Source organism: Schistocerca gregaria, chromosome 7 (genome assembly GCF_023897955.1).
Source record: "Schistocerca gregaria isolate iqSchGreg1 chromosome 7, iqSchGreg1.2, whole genome shotgun sequence".
In the NCBI taxonomy this organism is placed as follows: domain Eukaryota; kingdom Metazoa; phylum Arthropoda; class Insecta; order Orthoptera; family Acrididae; genus Schistocerca; species Schistocerca gregaria.
Window position 1 is genome coordinate 194,814,967 of NC_064926.1, and position 15,526 is coordinate 194,830,492.

General features: G+C 41.6%; 2 protein-coding genes across 9 annotated transcripts in view; one reads left to right on the top strand and one right to left on the bottom strand.

Moving 5' to 3' along the window:
* LOC126282049 (glycine receptor subunit alpha-3) overlaps positions 1-6,386 on the top strand; it is a 692,635-nt gene extending 686,249 nt beyond the window's left edge. For both annotated transcript variants that reach the window (XM_049981479.1, XM_049981480.1), the window contains exon 10: positions 5,477-6,386. In XM_049981479.1, coding sequence (XP_049837436.1) covers positions 5,477-5,503 — 27 coding nt within the window. In that variant the 3' untranslated portion in view covers positions 5,504-6,386. The remainder of the gene's footprint in view (positions 1-5,476) is intronic.
* LOC126282048 (protein cramped) overlaps positions 1-15,526 on the bottom strand; it is a 156,586-nt gene that overhangs the window by 10,946 nt on the left and 130,114 nt on the right. For 4 of the 7 annotated variants that reach the window (XM_049981468.1, XM_049981472.1, XM_049981467.1 and 1 more), the window contains 2 exons: positions 14,836-15,154; positions 12,776-13,042 (listed from right to left, as the gene is read on the bottom strand). In XM_049981468.1, the coding sequence (XP_049837425.1) occupies positions 12,776-13,042; positions 14,836-15,154 (586 nt within the window). The remainder of the gene's footprint in view (positions 1-12,775; positions 13,043-14,835; positions 15,155-15,526) is intronic. The other 3 variants (XM_049981470.1, XM_049981469.1, XM_049981473.1) reach the window with 1 other exon arrangement.

A 15,526-nucleotide genomic window follows, 5' to 3' on the forward strand; every position in this document is an offset into this window, starting at 1 on the left:
AAAAGCTACGTTGACTGTAGAATTTATTTATTGGCAACAAACAAGAACTTGAACTTCTTTCAGTATTTAAGTCATTTCACAACTATATAAAGGTCAGAATAAAATGTGGAACTGGTCAGTCTTTAAATTTCCTAGACTCAAGGATTGTCAATGAGCACCATGAGCAAAATTTTTAAATTTACAGGAAACTAGAAAATAATTCAATTTTCATAATGAATGTACTAACAAAAGAGGAAAGGAACAGAAAATATATGATACAAGATTATCATACACAGGTACAGTGTCACAAAAAATTGTCAACTTATTTTCGAATACTTAAGTAAAAATATTCTCATTTACAAACACCTCCCTAAACAGGGTACAACATGTCCTTGGCTCTCGCCTCACCTGGCCTTAATTTACATTAATTCATTCTGTCTAAGCACTTGTTAACAGTAACTACTCCTTTCTTTACTCCGTTTCAGTTTTCTACATCTCTCATTTCCTGACTTGTCTATTTTTCGCCAAACCCCTTCCACCTCTGTTACATACAATGCACTTAGCTTTTCACTCTTATTAACTCATGCACAATGTTTTAGTAGTAATCTCTGTCTTGCATATTACTCGTCTTCCACCTTTAAGCTCTCAGGTTTTCAAACCTCAGCTGATGCAGTCCCCAACAATCAGTCTTTCCTTCTCATCCCATCCGGTAAGTCTCCCCCGACCAGGGGTTCTGGGTGACTTTTCTGAACTATACTCCCTTTCCTTAAACCTCTCCAGTCCTTTTCCTTCACCCCTCTTCCTCCCCCTTCAACTCCTCTGCTAGGAGGCGGCACCACTGGCTCCGAAAGCTTGTAAAAGTTAAATCATTTAGTGTCTGTGTTTTCTGTTGCTGCCGCTTGATGAGTAGAATTTTTATCTATCCATTACACAAATTGCAATGTAACAGTTGCCCCGATTTCTACACTGGAAAAAATGAAGGACCTGTCAAAGAACACACTTACGTTTTTAGACTAAATCACTGTGAAAACTCCACAATCGCTAATCACATACACCAGAACAAATACATTATGGAATGGCATCCAACGACAGCCTCACAGTACTTCAGTCAGAAACAAAAGGGAAGAGACTAGTCCTGTTAGAACTACTTTCAGTTTCTTCTTATTGTACCAAAAAAAGATCTTAATCCAAGGATGATCACTATATATTCAGAAAGCTATATCATTACAGAATCAAAGTAAATGTTTTTTCTTTATATTTTATGAATTCAAGTCAATCACAGCTTCAATAATATTTAAAATTGCATAAAATAAAATTATGATTATTAACGCCTTGTCAAGAAAAAAAAATCAAAAGGTACTACGTCAATATGTCACGAGACTTTTAAGACGTTTCTGCACAGTATGATTCTGCGAGCAGACTCTTGTGAAGGTACGAAGTTCTGTCTGTGGGAACATTCAGTGACATAGTGGAGACTAGGCTAGGTCCAGTGGTAGGTCCTTTTTTTGGGGAGTGGGGGGGGGGGGGGGGGGGGAGAAGTTGAGAAGGGGAAAATTACTACTGGATGTGTTGGCAGAATGAAGGTTGTGCACTGCTGGAGTGGGGAGCAGGGAAGGACACTAGTGTAGGTCAGCGACTAGCAAAAGTTGAGGCCAGGGGTCTTACAGAAACACAGAATATATTGCATGAAGAGTTCTGATCAGTACAGTTAGAAAAGCTTGTGTTGGGTAGAGAGAGTCCAGATGGCACAGGCTGTGAAGCAGTCACTGAAATGAAGCACATTGTGTTGGGAGGCACACTCAGCAACTGAGTGGTCCAGCAGTCTCTACGTCACAGTTTGGCAGTGGCCATTCGTGCGGACCGACAGCTTGTCAATTGTAATGTCCATGTAGAAAGCAGCACAGTGGTAGCACTTTAGTTTGTAGATTACATGAGCACATCCAAAGCTAGCTGAATCTTTTCAGAATAAAACTTTAGTTACAGCAGTATGCCATAAATTTTATTGGGCATAAAAGAAATATGTACCGTCATTTAAAGAATGGCTGCCATCTTGCACGGTCACACTCGCAACTGTTACTTCAAGTGTGAAAATCAGGACTGTGTTCTGTCTTATGCTGATACAATGGTCAAAGGCGTGTTTATCATTCATACTCTGGACATAGGACTGCATAATGATCTTATGCATTACGATAATCCCACAAAGTACGAGTGTTTTACTGATTATTCAAGTCTTTTAATAGCCTAAACAGACAGAGAAAGCATCTAACACAGAGGAACTGAGGTTTTTCGGACAGTTTTTGGAGGAGTGATACTGGCTGGAGGTAGACGGCATAGTCGAAGCTGTCTCTAACAGCACTTCAGAATAGGGACAAATCAAATTCCTTTGGGACAGTTTTGTAAGTCACATCTTATGCTCAGTGCTTTATAGCTCATGGTAGACAGTCATGCTGCTACAAATGCATGAAGTGCTTATACTTTCAGAAACATGATCATAAGGCTGAGGTTTGTTTACAGACATCATGCCACATTATCAAATACTCTACTTGCACCAATGATGCCAATATTATGGTGAATGGGTTCCATTCTAATGATGACAATTTTGAAAATAATGTGTACAGTATTCTTTTTCAAGGTGGTAAAGCAGTGTTAGTGGCTATTGAACTCAATGTACCTGTAATTCTATTTCAACCTGACACTGGTTCCTCTAAAACTACCAAACGGAGCCATATATGCTTTAATTGGGTCCCCACGGTTGTTCAAAACACATGGAATGCTAAGAAGTTATAGTGAACAGACAATTCAAATAAAAAAATAAATAAACAGGTGCAGGATCCACTTCCAGTAACACTATTCAAGTACAGATGCCACCACCACTGAACTGGATCTGTTTCAAATGATTAGTTTCATGGTCTGAGATTTAGCAAATCACATACATGTCACAGATGAAGAGAGAGCGTCCCCCCCCCCCCCCCCCCCCCCCCCCCCTTCTTCCATGGTAGACTCAAATACTACGAAGTGCAAATCACCTCATGTGTCCTGACCCACTCCCTAACTTTTGTAAGGTACACCCCATTCATTATGCTTTAGGGGACGAAGTTAAACCTGAGTTGGACCAGCTGGAGGAGGATGGCATCATCGAACCTATTTCTAACAATCTGTGGGCTAACCCCTTTGTCATCATTGAGAAGCCAGATAGGTATCTTTGATTATGTGATGATATCAGGTCTACAGTTAACACAGATTCTGTCACAGATACATACCCCATTTCAGGGCCAGAAGGAATTTCGGTCAGGGACAATTCTTCACACACATCAATTTGACAGACACATACCTGAAATTGCCCCTCAAAGCGGAGAGTGAACAGGTGGTGGCAGTCAATATGTGCTTAAGGCTTTACAAGTATAAATGACTCCTCTTTGGCATCAATTCAGCCATAGAATTACTTCAGAGGTATCTTGAGCATCCAATTCACAAGGTTTCAGGAACCACCAATTACCTCAATGACATCATTGTCACCATAAACACCATTAAGGATCATATCTATAACTTGGACCAGTTACTGGTCACCTTAGATCAGTCAGGCCTCCTGTTGAACACGGACAAGTATTCTTTTTTTCAGGAGAAAATTGGGTGCCTCAGTCACATTCCATCAGTCGACGGCATCCATCCCACCACCAAACACCTCCAGGACATTGCTTGGCATCAAGCTACCAACAACAAGAAGCACTGCCGATCTGTCCTCAGACAAGTCCAACCTTACAATATGTTCTTTCTTATGGCAGTTATGATTGCAGAGCCCCTGTACTAATTGCTTAGGAATGGCAAATGCTGGGATTGGTCACATGAATGTCAATGGACATTCAAGTAACTGACAGGGACTCTCCTGGACTCCAAGTGTTTGATACACTATGACCCATAACACGCGATCTTGTGTTGGGTAGATATCGCCCACAGGGTGGGTACAACAGGCAAGCCCACTGCATTTGAATCCGAAACAATGATTGTGGAAAGTGCAGCTACTCTCAAATTGAAAAGGAAGCCCTTATTTCACCATCAAAAAATTCCATAACTATGTCTATGGCTGCAACTTTCTACTACACACAGACCCCAAACGTCTGGTAATGCAATTCTTATCCAGAGACTCAGTTTCTCACTAAGAAATGCAAGTCTTCAATGCTGGTCGTTCTTTTTCTGTTGGCCTACAACTATGAGGCTGAGTGCCCAACAGCCTCCTACAACAGTAATGCCGATCTTTTGTCACAGCTGTCAGCATGCAGCAGAAGAATGTTTCAGAGTTGATGCTCTCTCCAGCCAGGCTGTGAGAGCCTCCTGCTCGACACCAGTGTCAACATCTGTGTTATCACTGATGCTAGTATGCAGATGAAGTCTTCTCGTGAGTCAAACACTTTCTGCAAAGACAAGGGCCTTTGTTAAAGAAGTTTTTGACTCGCCCAGAGCTCCGGTATTTTTGGACTCTTCAAACTATTCTGTCACTCTACCACGAAGTCATCAGCCTTCAAGCTATGTAGGGCGTAGTGCAGATCACCATTCCAGCGGCACTGGAAGTAGATATTCTTACGCTGTTGCAAAGATGCCATTGTGGGTATTGCTACGACGAAGTGAATGGCTCAGCAATATATCTGCTGGAAAGGTCTGATGAAAGATACTGGGTGTCTGCTCAGAGTCTGTGCAACCTGCAGCAAGTACCAAGCAGCACCTCCCGAGTCATATTTCACTTGACCAAAGGAATCAGAGACCCAGAGTTAGCTCCATTTATATTACTTTGGATCATTACTGGAGGGACAAATTGCCTCATTCTTGAGGATACCCACACACACTAACCTTACATCATCAGGACGAACAACTAGAACATCCCAAATGGGCCTGTGTTAAACAGATTTCCACTGTGGATGTTCCTCCTCTCGTCATCATGACAAACAACGGCACCCAGATCACGAGTCAAGAGTTTGACTCTTTTCTGCATGGCTCATGGGATCCAGCACCTCTGTAGCATGACATTTCATCCTGAATCAAACAAGATCACTGAACACTTCGATTCGACATCCAAAGAACAAATGAAACAGGTTGCAAGTGACTAGGCATTGGAGAACATTTTACTAAAATTTCTCTGTTCTTAGAGAAGCACTCCCCATAAGGATGCATCTCTGGGGGAGATGTTGCGTGACTGAAAGATGAGTGCCCTCCTGTCCCTCACAGCGTCGCACCTTTAGGACAACACTGCCACCTGCAGGTTCGGCAACAGACAACAATAGTGTGCAGTCAATGCCAAGGTCTCATATGCAGAGATTTGGTATAGAAAAAATGGTCCCCAGGGACAGTAGTCTGTGCTACGCAAAGTATATCATATTCATAGCAGATGCAGAGACATGTTGATAACACATCATCAATCAACTCTGACACCATGTCAAGAAGGTTCTTCCTTCCAGTAATTATAGCCCTCTCACTTACAAGTATCAATAACTTATTTTTCTTGCAGGGTGAAGGAGGAGATTCAACAGAGTAGCAGCCTCCCAGTGCTGAAGTCCTACCATCACGTGAGCCAATGAAAGCAAAGCCCAGCAGCGTCAGTGCAGAGGCCGGGGTTGATATGGGCTTCATCTAACACCAAAGGTAGCAGCCGAAGAAGAAGAGACTTCACCGCCCCCCCCACCCACCCCCCACCCTCTCTCTCTCTCTCTCTCTCTCTCTCTCTCTCTCTCTCTCTCTCTCTCTCAGTGAGGAGAGTGTTGTGTCCCAAGTTACTACCCCTGCTGGGATGGCTTCCTCTCCCCTGTAGTGATGTTTCACACAGCTTGCATCAAGCAACGACAGGAGCCGTATGAGCTGCAGCGGTTGTTCGCAGATGCCGCCCACGTAGCTGAACTACTTTGACATCATTCCGCTTGGACGTGCAAACAGCCAAGGAACACATGATCTGCTGTAGCAGCAATCAATTTCATGGATTCAGTGTAGCAATCCATGTGGCAATATAATCCGTGATCCAGCAGACTGAAGGACTGTCTTCAGCGAGCAGTCTTCAGTGAGTTTTGTCTACTGTGAACAGTCACCTGCCTTTGACAAATTCCTTCAGCAGAGTTAGTTTGAAGTTAGCAACTGCCTTATCGAAATACTCTGTGCCGTAAACAGCCTGCAAGAATTGGAACTGCCACAGTCCATAGTGCATCAGTGTGGCTACGGACTTACGTCTCTGCACAGGTGTTTACTAATAAAAGTAACTACCACTGATGGAAGTCAGTTCTGTCTCTACAGATTAATGATGTAACTTAAGAGCTGGGTGTTGAGACATTTCAGTTACAAAAAATAAATGCCATTTTGCCTGGACTAATTTACTTTGTATATCAGTTACAGAACTCTGATATTGGTGCAGTTGTTGAAATTCAACCACATCCGTGGTACAATCGATATGTGATCATTACAACTAAATGCTATAATTATGTCTTAACTTGTACATTGCGCTACCATGTATTGCCTCCTAGGTCCCTTGACTTCAGTTCTACGGAATGCATATAAAGCTCCTTCGCGTGAGATACATGCACATTAGGGCAAGCTCAGATAAATTTTCACAAGTTGCGGATCGCGGATAAGCATCTTAAATTAGAATGGCTACAAAACCCTGTTACGTTTCTTGAAGTCCATGACATGGCAACGTATTACAACTACCACCACCCTCAGAAAAAAAAGGGGTCTTACCGACTTGTACACAAGTCTCGGTAATTCAACTGCTTATGAGCGAATATAAGATGTTCTGAGAATTAACTCTCAGATATTGCAAAAGCACCATGAAGATGGGCAGTGAATCTGTAAGAATTATACTAAAAGGTAAAAAATTCTGAATGCAATTAAAAATGTGTGTCACGATGATACATCACCTTCTGTGTGTGCAGATTTTGAAGCTGTGGTGCTGGATGATCAGAAAGCACTCAATACATTACCAGTGCTAAAAAATACATGCTTAACTGGACAAGATGGAATACACAGTGCAATTACTAAAGTGTGCATTTCTTAAAAAATTTATTTATTTAATCGTATGGCTAGGGCCCCCCATTGGGCAGGCCATTTGCCGGGTGCCGGTCTTTCAATTTGATGCCACTTCGGCAACCTGCAGTCAATGAGGATGACAGGATGATGATGAGGACAGCACAACACCCAGTCCCTGGGCGGTGAAAATCCCCTGACCAACCGGGAATCAAACCCGGGCCCAGAGGATTGACAATCTGCCACGCTGACCATTCAGCTAGCGGGGGCAGACATTTAAATAAATACTTAAACTTCCTGGCAACTCTATTAATTGTGGTATTATAGGAAACTCCTAAGTAACTGCCTTAAATAAAAGTATAATCAAATAAAGTTAAAAGAAGTAAGTTACAAACTGCACACTGAGTAATCTGAAATGTCGTTCTGCCTGATCTCAGTACCTTCTTCACGAGGTGTACTGCTTATACAAAGAAACTGGTACAACTGCCTAATATCATGTAGGGCCCCCACGAGCAGGTATAAGTGACATGGCAAGGTTCAAATGGCTCTGAGCACTATGGGACTTAACTTCTCAGGTCATCAGTCCCCTAGAACTTAGAACTACTTCAACCTAACTAACCTAAGGACACCACACACATCCATGCCTGAGGCAGGATTCGAACCTGGGACCGTAGCGGTCGCGTGGTTCCACACTCTAGTGCCTAGAACTGCTTGGCCACTCCGGCCGGCGACATGGCAGCGACTCAAATAATGTTTGAAGTAGTGCTGGAGAGAATTGACACCATGAACCCTGCAGGGCTGTTCACAAATCCATACCGAGCGAGGTGGCGCAGTGGTTAGACACTGGACTCGCATTCGGGAGGACGACAGTTCAATCCCGCGTCCGGCCATCCTGATTTAGGTTTTCCGTGATTTCCCTAAATCACTCCAGGCAAATGCCGGGATGGTTCCTCTGAAAGGGCACGGCCGACTTCCTTCCCCATCCTTCTCTAATCCGATGAGACCGATGACCACACTGTCTGGTCTCCTTCCCAAAAACCAACCAACCACAAATCCATAAGAGTACGAGGGGGTGGAGATCTCTTCTGAACAGCTTGCTGCAAGGCATCCCAGATATGCTGAATAATTTTCATGTCTGGGGTGTTTGGTGGCCGCAGAAGTGTTTAAACCCAGAAGATTCTTCCTGGGGTCACTCTGTAGCAATTCTGGATGTGTGGGGTGTCACATTGTCCTGTTGAAATTGCCCCAGTCCATTGAAATGCACAATGGGCAAGAATGGATGCAAGTGATCCGACAGAATCCTTACCTACATGTCACCTGTCCGAGTCGTATCTAGATGTGTCAGGGGTCTCATATCACTCCAACTGCACATGCCCCAACACAATTACAGAGCCTTTACCAGCTTTAACAGTCTCCTGCTAATATGGGCTCATGAGGTTGTCTCCATACCCATACACATCCACATCCATAAAATCTGAAACAAGACTCGCCAGACCAGGCAATATGTTTCGAGTCCAATGTCGGTGATGATGGGCCCAGGGAAGGCATAAAGTTTGTGTTGTGCAGTCATCAAGGGTACATGAGTGGGCCTTCAGGTCCAAAAGCCCATATTGATGATGTTTCATTGAATGGTTCACACGCTGACACTTGTTGATGGCCCAGCACTGAAATCTACAACAATCTGGAGAAGGGTTGCACTTCTCTTAAGGTGAACGATGCTCTTGGGTCATCATTGAATCCTTTCTTGCAGGATCTTTTTCCGGTCGCAGCAATGTCAAAGCTTTGTTATTTTTCTGGATTCCAGATATTCGCGGTACACTCGTGGAATGGTCATATGGGGAAATCCCCATTGCATCACTACTTCAGAGATGCTGTGTCCCATCGACCACGTGCCGACTGTAACACCATCGATAACCTGTCATTGTAGCAGCAGTAACCGACCTAACAACTGTACCAGACACTTCTTGCATTATATAGGCGTTGCCGACCACAGTAATGTATTTTGACTGTTTACATATCTCTATATTTGAATACGCATGTCTATGCCAGTGTATGAGGGGCTGTCTAAAAAGTATTCAACCTTTGACCAGAAACAATAATTCGAATACCTGACGGGGTTGGGACCCCAATCCCCTTCAAAGTAGGCCCCTTGTGCTTGCACATACTTAGCCCACTGATCCTTCCACTGCTGGAAACAACTCTGGAAGTCTTTTGGATTAGTGTTCAGCTCTGTCGTCGGGTTCTGCATTATGTCTTCTCTACTATCAAAACGGGATCCTTTCAGTGGCATCTTCAATTTTGGAAACAACCAGTAGTCACAAGGAGCATGTGTGGAGAGTAGGGAGGTTGGCAAATGGCTATAATTCCAGTTTGGCCCGTAAATTTTGAATCAAATGGGATGAGTGTGCAGGGGCATTGTTATGATGCAGTTGTGGTTCGCCGTCCACATGTCTGGTCTTTTGCTCCGAACAGCATCACAGAGTTGCCAGAGAACATCTTAATAGTAGTCCTTTGTCACTGTTTGTCCTTCTGATGCATATTCATGATACACAATTCCAAGGACATCAAAGAAGACAGTCAGCACCACCATCATTTTGCTTTGCACTTGTTGCACTTTCTTTGGCCTTGGAGACTCAGCATGCTTCTGTTGCGAAGACTGTCCCTTTGTTTCTAGGTCGTGCACATACACTCATCTCCAGTTATTGTGGTGTTCAGCAACCCAGGATCAGTGTTGGTGGTGTCCAGAAGGTCCTGTGCAACGTCAAAATTGAGGTCTTTTTGTTCCAGTGACAACTTTGGGCATGAATTTTGCAGCCACTAGGTGCATGTTCAAATCATCACGCAGAATTGCATGTGCAGAATCTTTACTCACTCCAACCTCTTGGACGATCTCCCACACGGTCAAACAACAATCTGCCATCATCAAGTTTTGCACCTTCTCAACAATAGCTGCACTCCGAGCAGTTTGGGGCCTGCCAGAACACTGGTCACTCTCCGCTGATGTGCGGCCATTTCTGAGTCCGTTGAAGCACTCCTCAATTTGTGTTGCACTCATCGCATCTTCTCCAAACACCTGCTGAATCTTATTAATTGTTTATCTTTGAGAATCACCAAGCTTTTGACAAAATTTGATGCAGTAGCTTTGCTCAACACATTCAGTCATCTTGAGAGAATCTGTAATGTGATGCACATTTTGTGCAGTACCTCACTCAGCGACTGACAGGCAGCAACTGACGCGCTGGAAGGCGGGGACAAAATTCACGCATGCGCATAAAGGTCGCTTCCTTTACTGTGTACAGTGGTGCTGCGCTATTGTCTCTATTTTGTGCAGTATAATCAAAGGTCAGATACTTCTTAGACAGACCTTGTATAGCCATATCATGGTAAAAAAAGTATCTTCAGCTCGACCACATCAGTTTTACTATTCTTACATGGATTATAATGTCCACTTGATCACGGGATGCAGATATCAGTCAGAGTTTTACAACTGAGAAAACCATTTTGCTCTGTAAAACACAGCAAACAGTGACAAATGAAAACTATGCCAGACTGGGATATGCTGCTCACTGTAAACTAATATAGTTTATGGCATATTAATGTCAGTGATACATCCACCCACATGCCTGTAAAATTGTAATGAGTGTACAAAATTGATGTATAAAAGACTATCAATTATTAATTCACCAGCAAATCAGTAATACAAGGTGCAAATCAGTGCTCTATTATGGATCCTTTTTGCCCCCATACACATATTAATGACACCCCATGGCTTCCATGTAGTAAGCTATGCAAACGACACCACAATCTTTTTCTGTGGCAGAGAGAATAAATGGTTGGAGTCTATTGTGCTAATGGTGCAACAGAAATAACGCAACATATGAATGATCAGAGCCTCAATATGAATGCTAATAATCTGCAGCACTGATATTCAACACTGTCAACTCCTACCAAATGAAATGTATGCTGTACTTGATGGACTATAAAAAATATGTTTAACTCAAAAATCTTCTATGGGTGAACCATATTACTATTGAATCTGGGGGGTAATCAACAGTGGTTTATACCTCCTTAGGAAGCAGTCAAACACAATCACTAACCAAATAAATGGCTACACACGACAAAAAATATTGCTAGTACAGTAAAAGACAAGAAGGATCATGCATGGACTGGACTATAAAAAAAAATTATTGTGTAGCTTTAGGACAGCCTCAATCATTAATGACATATTCCCTGTATCAATTTAAGTTAAAAACACCTTCTGTATGTCAAGAAATTAAATCAAATAACTGATATGCTGCAGAATACTACAACAGCTGTACCAAATACACACAACCAAATTCAAAATGACTGAAAAATACTCTTCTACAGGGTGTTTTACTATCATACTAATTTTCAGGGATTCTAGACAAGGGCAAATTTATCAGTTTGTCTAGAAGAATAGAGTATAAAGCTACAAAACCAGTGGAACAAAACAAACACACAGTAAATGGCATGATGTGAACATTGGACATGGTCAATTCTGATATAAGGGTTTGTGGGGCTGCAATTTATACTTACAAGTTGAAATGTACGGTCAACCAGTCCTAGTGAAATGGGGATTTACTGGTTACTGAATTAGCAAACATTACTTTTTTCAAGTATGAAGAAATAGAAGGAAAATATACGGTTGCTAAAAGACTGTATTGTGCCACGCATCCCCATCAGAGACATTCAGTGAAGACCACGTTCCACAACCTGTTCCAGTAGTTAAAAGAGATGGGACAAGTGGTAGTACAATAAAACCACCAAGAGGGATAACAAACTACACATGTATCTTAGAAGAAGCAGTGCTTACTCACATATATGCTCAGTCTGAAATCAACACTCAATCAGTGGCATGCAAAGTGTACAGAATGTTAAGCATTACATAAGAAGGTATGTGAGAGTAGCAGCTATACCATGACCACTAACAGACACTGCAAGTTTTAACGCCTACTGACTTCACACCACTCATGTACCGATTCAGAGGGTGCTGCAGTGTTGTACTATTGATCCCTGGCTTCCTGTGTGTGTAGTTCTCTCAGATGTAACATGTTTTACCAGAGATGAAATGCTCAATACTAGTAACATCCATAAATTGATTGTTGAGAATCCACAGGTTATAGTTGTGAAAAACCATCAATACAGGTTTGCAGTGAGACTGTTGGTGGTTGAAGTGAAACATTACTTAAAATGCCAGTATCTGTCATGTCCTAGTTCAACTGTTGTATATTGCTTTCCTTAGTGCTACTTCTTTTTGTAGGGGTTTAATGTTGGCACCAATTCATGACCAGTAACATTATATTCCAAGCACAAGCACGCATTAAATTTGTTGATCAAGAAATATAAGACTTGAGAACCTATTATTAATTGTTATTACAATATACAAAAATAAATAGGCACCGATACACTAGGAATAAACACTTATACACAACTGACTCAACAAGCATTTGTCTTACATATATTCTCTTTCTGAACTTACCACAAACTGCTGTTTCTGAGAGATCTCTCCTCCTCCTCAAGAAAGGAAAACATGTATTCCATCACAATGTTAGTTATCTAATGTTTTTACAGATTTTCAAATAAGAAATTTAAATGTTTTCCTTTATCTAGCACTTTCATACCGTGCATAAACTCAACAATACATTGTACTATTGGGGACACAATGGCTATGAGACTATTTTTGACAATAGACAAAATTTTTTTGTATTAATTCAAAAAGAATTATAAAAATAAATATATTAGAGCATAATACTGTAGTTAATCATTACTTGCAACTTACCCCCAAAGCCAGTGGGTGCAGTGGGATCACACTCATCAGAAAATCCATTAGGCAATGCAGTAGTAGTTGGTGACAACTGGTGATCATTCTTTGCTATGTCAATACCATCTGCAATTGTTATAAGAGGTGATGATGAAGAAACAGGTGCTGGTGTTGGAGGTGGTGTTGAGAGATCAAGACTCAACAGACCTGACAAATCATCTGTGTTTGGAGTGGGCTCTGCTGACAGAACTGTAGGTTCCACAGGGAGGGCTGCACACATGTCTGCTGAGGAAAGTGTTTAATACATATGACACACCCAAAGGAAATACATATTTTTCTTTCAACAAAACAAGTTCAAAATTAATGGGTTGGTTGCATATTTTATATTGTGTGAGGTGTGTGAGAAAAATGAGACTGACAACACTGTGAGTGATCTGGCAACACGGTGTTGTTCTGTTTGTGTAGACTGGTGTGTTCATCCCTTCCAAATGTCCAGTCCAAGTTTCATCTTCGTAAAGCCATCACATGAGAGCACCAATAGTGACATTGTCTCTTTGTTGTGTGTTACGAAAATGAAACAGCAGAATTTAGAGCAATGTTATGTAATCTAGTTTTGTGTTGAACTTGGGGTATCTGTAAGTGTGGTTTTTGAAAAGGTGAAACAGGCGTATGGGGAACATACTTTATCAATAACACAAGTTTTTCGATGGCATGTTGAAGATGAACCCTGCATGGAGAGACCAACTTAAAAACCAATGAGAACATCGAATGTGTACTCTTGTCAGGTGAGACTGACAATTAACAATAAAGATATAGGTTACATGTTAAACTGAAACACTTTCACCGTACACCAAATTTTGACAAAAGATTCGTATATGCAAAATGGTGCCAAGAAACTTCACAACTGAGCAGAATTGCAATCAAAGAAACATGTGCATTAATCATCTTGAGAGGTGACGAATCCTGCATTTTTTGAAAAATGCTCAAATGTGTGTGAAATCTTATGGGACTTAACTGCTACGATCATCAGTCCGTAAGCTTCCACACTACTTAACCTAAATTATCCTAAGGACAAACACACACATCCATGCCCGAGGGAGGACTCGAACCTCTGCCAGGATCAGCCGCACAGGCCATGACTGCAGTGCCCTAGACCGCTCGGGTAATCCCGCATGGCTGCATTTTTTGAATACGATCTGGAGGTGAAGTGGCAAAGTGAGGAGTGGCTCACTGAGACGTCATGAGCAAAAAGAGCTTGAATGAGCAAATCAAACCAATGTTTATCTGTTTTTTGACAGTTTGAGTATTGTGTATAAAGAATTTGTTACTGTTGGACAAACTGTCAACCAAGTGTTTTACAAAGATGGCCTCAAAACGCTCAGAAAAATTATGAATTGAGCAAGAGTAGATATTGTTGACAAGTAGCTGCTGCATCATGAAAATGACACAACCACTTCCATCACGGAATTTTTTACCTCAAAAGAGTGTCCTGTTGCTCCATAGCCTCCCTATTCATTGGATCCGAGTCCTTGTGACCTTCTTTTTCTAAAATTGGAAAATGACTTAAAAGAACATCATTTTGGAACTTCAGAGAATGCACAAAAGAATGTAATGAACATGTTACAGACCCTACCAGTTGAAGCCTATCAGCACTACTACCGTGACTGGGAACAACAAACAACTCCCCCAGTGTATACTTACTAAAGGGAACTACTTCAAAGAGGGCAATATTGTTGCTCAGGGGGAGGGGGGGGGGAGGGGGGAGGGGGGGGGGGGGAACTTTGGTTGATAAAAAATCAGTCTCATCATTTGTCTCACACACCTCATACATAACAGGTACTACCAAACAGTCAATATGAAGACATGAGATTATGCTACACTAAACGGAGGAAAAAATTTTACAGCAAAAGTACAAATATATTAGAGTATAGGGCTGTAGCTAATTATTCACCTAAAACATACAATCACACATTTATTTTTTACTACAGAAAATTTTATGTAGTTAATGAAGTGCAAAGACCATTTTATCAAATGCAATGGCCTCTTATTTAGTACAGTTAGCCAGTCTTCCAGCTCACCTGTGCTTGCTGGTGTGGTAACTGCAGTAACTGGAACCGTTGCAGCTGAGAGATCAGGCAAGCACATTGTTTCTGTCTGTTGTGGTTGTGGCTTGAGGAGGACAGGATGACATGTAGAATGTTGAACTGCAGTCGTGGGTGGTGTTGTAGTGAAAGGCAAAAATTCACCAGGTAATTGACTGGTTTGCTGTATGACATTGAGAGTTACCACAGAATGACCACTTGGAGCCTTTGGTAACAGTGGAAGCATACGTTGTACCACCACATTTTTGGGGCGAACTGACCTCCCTCGACGATTGCAATATCGTAATTGAAATTTCTGCAATGAAAGCATGTTGGAAAATTCAGAAAGGAAGAAGTAACTATAGCAGGCACAAGTCTAAATGCACTGAAATGTCAGCTGTATTTGAACAGCTCCAATACAAAGTTGCCAGTCACAATGTAAAAGCTCTCATAAAATATTAATAATCATAACTGAGAATTAATTACTTTGCTTAACATTAATACATATTGTTCACAGCAGTAAGAATCCTCTAACTAAATGAGTTATTTTGGTTACAGAAATACATTATTTTTTTACTAATTTTTCTGCATGTGTTATTTTAACTTAGGTGAGTTAGTCGTAAATTGGAAAAGATTTTATAAAAATGCAACATAATTTTTTTTCAAATGAATTCAATCTGCAAGCAGT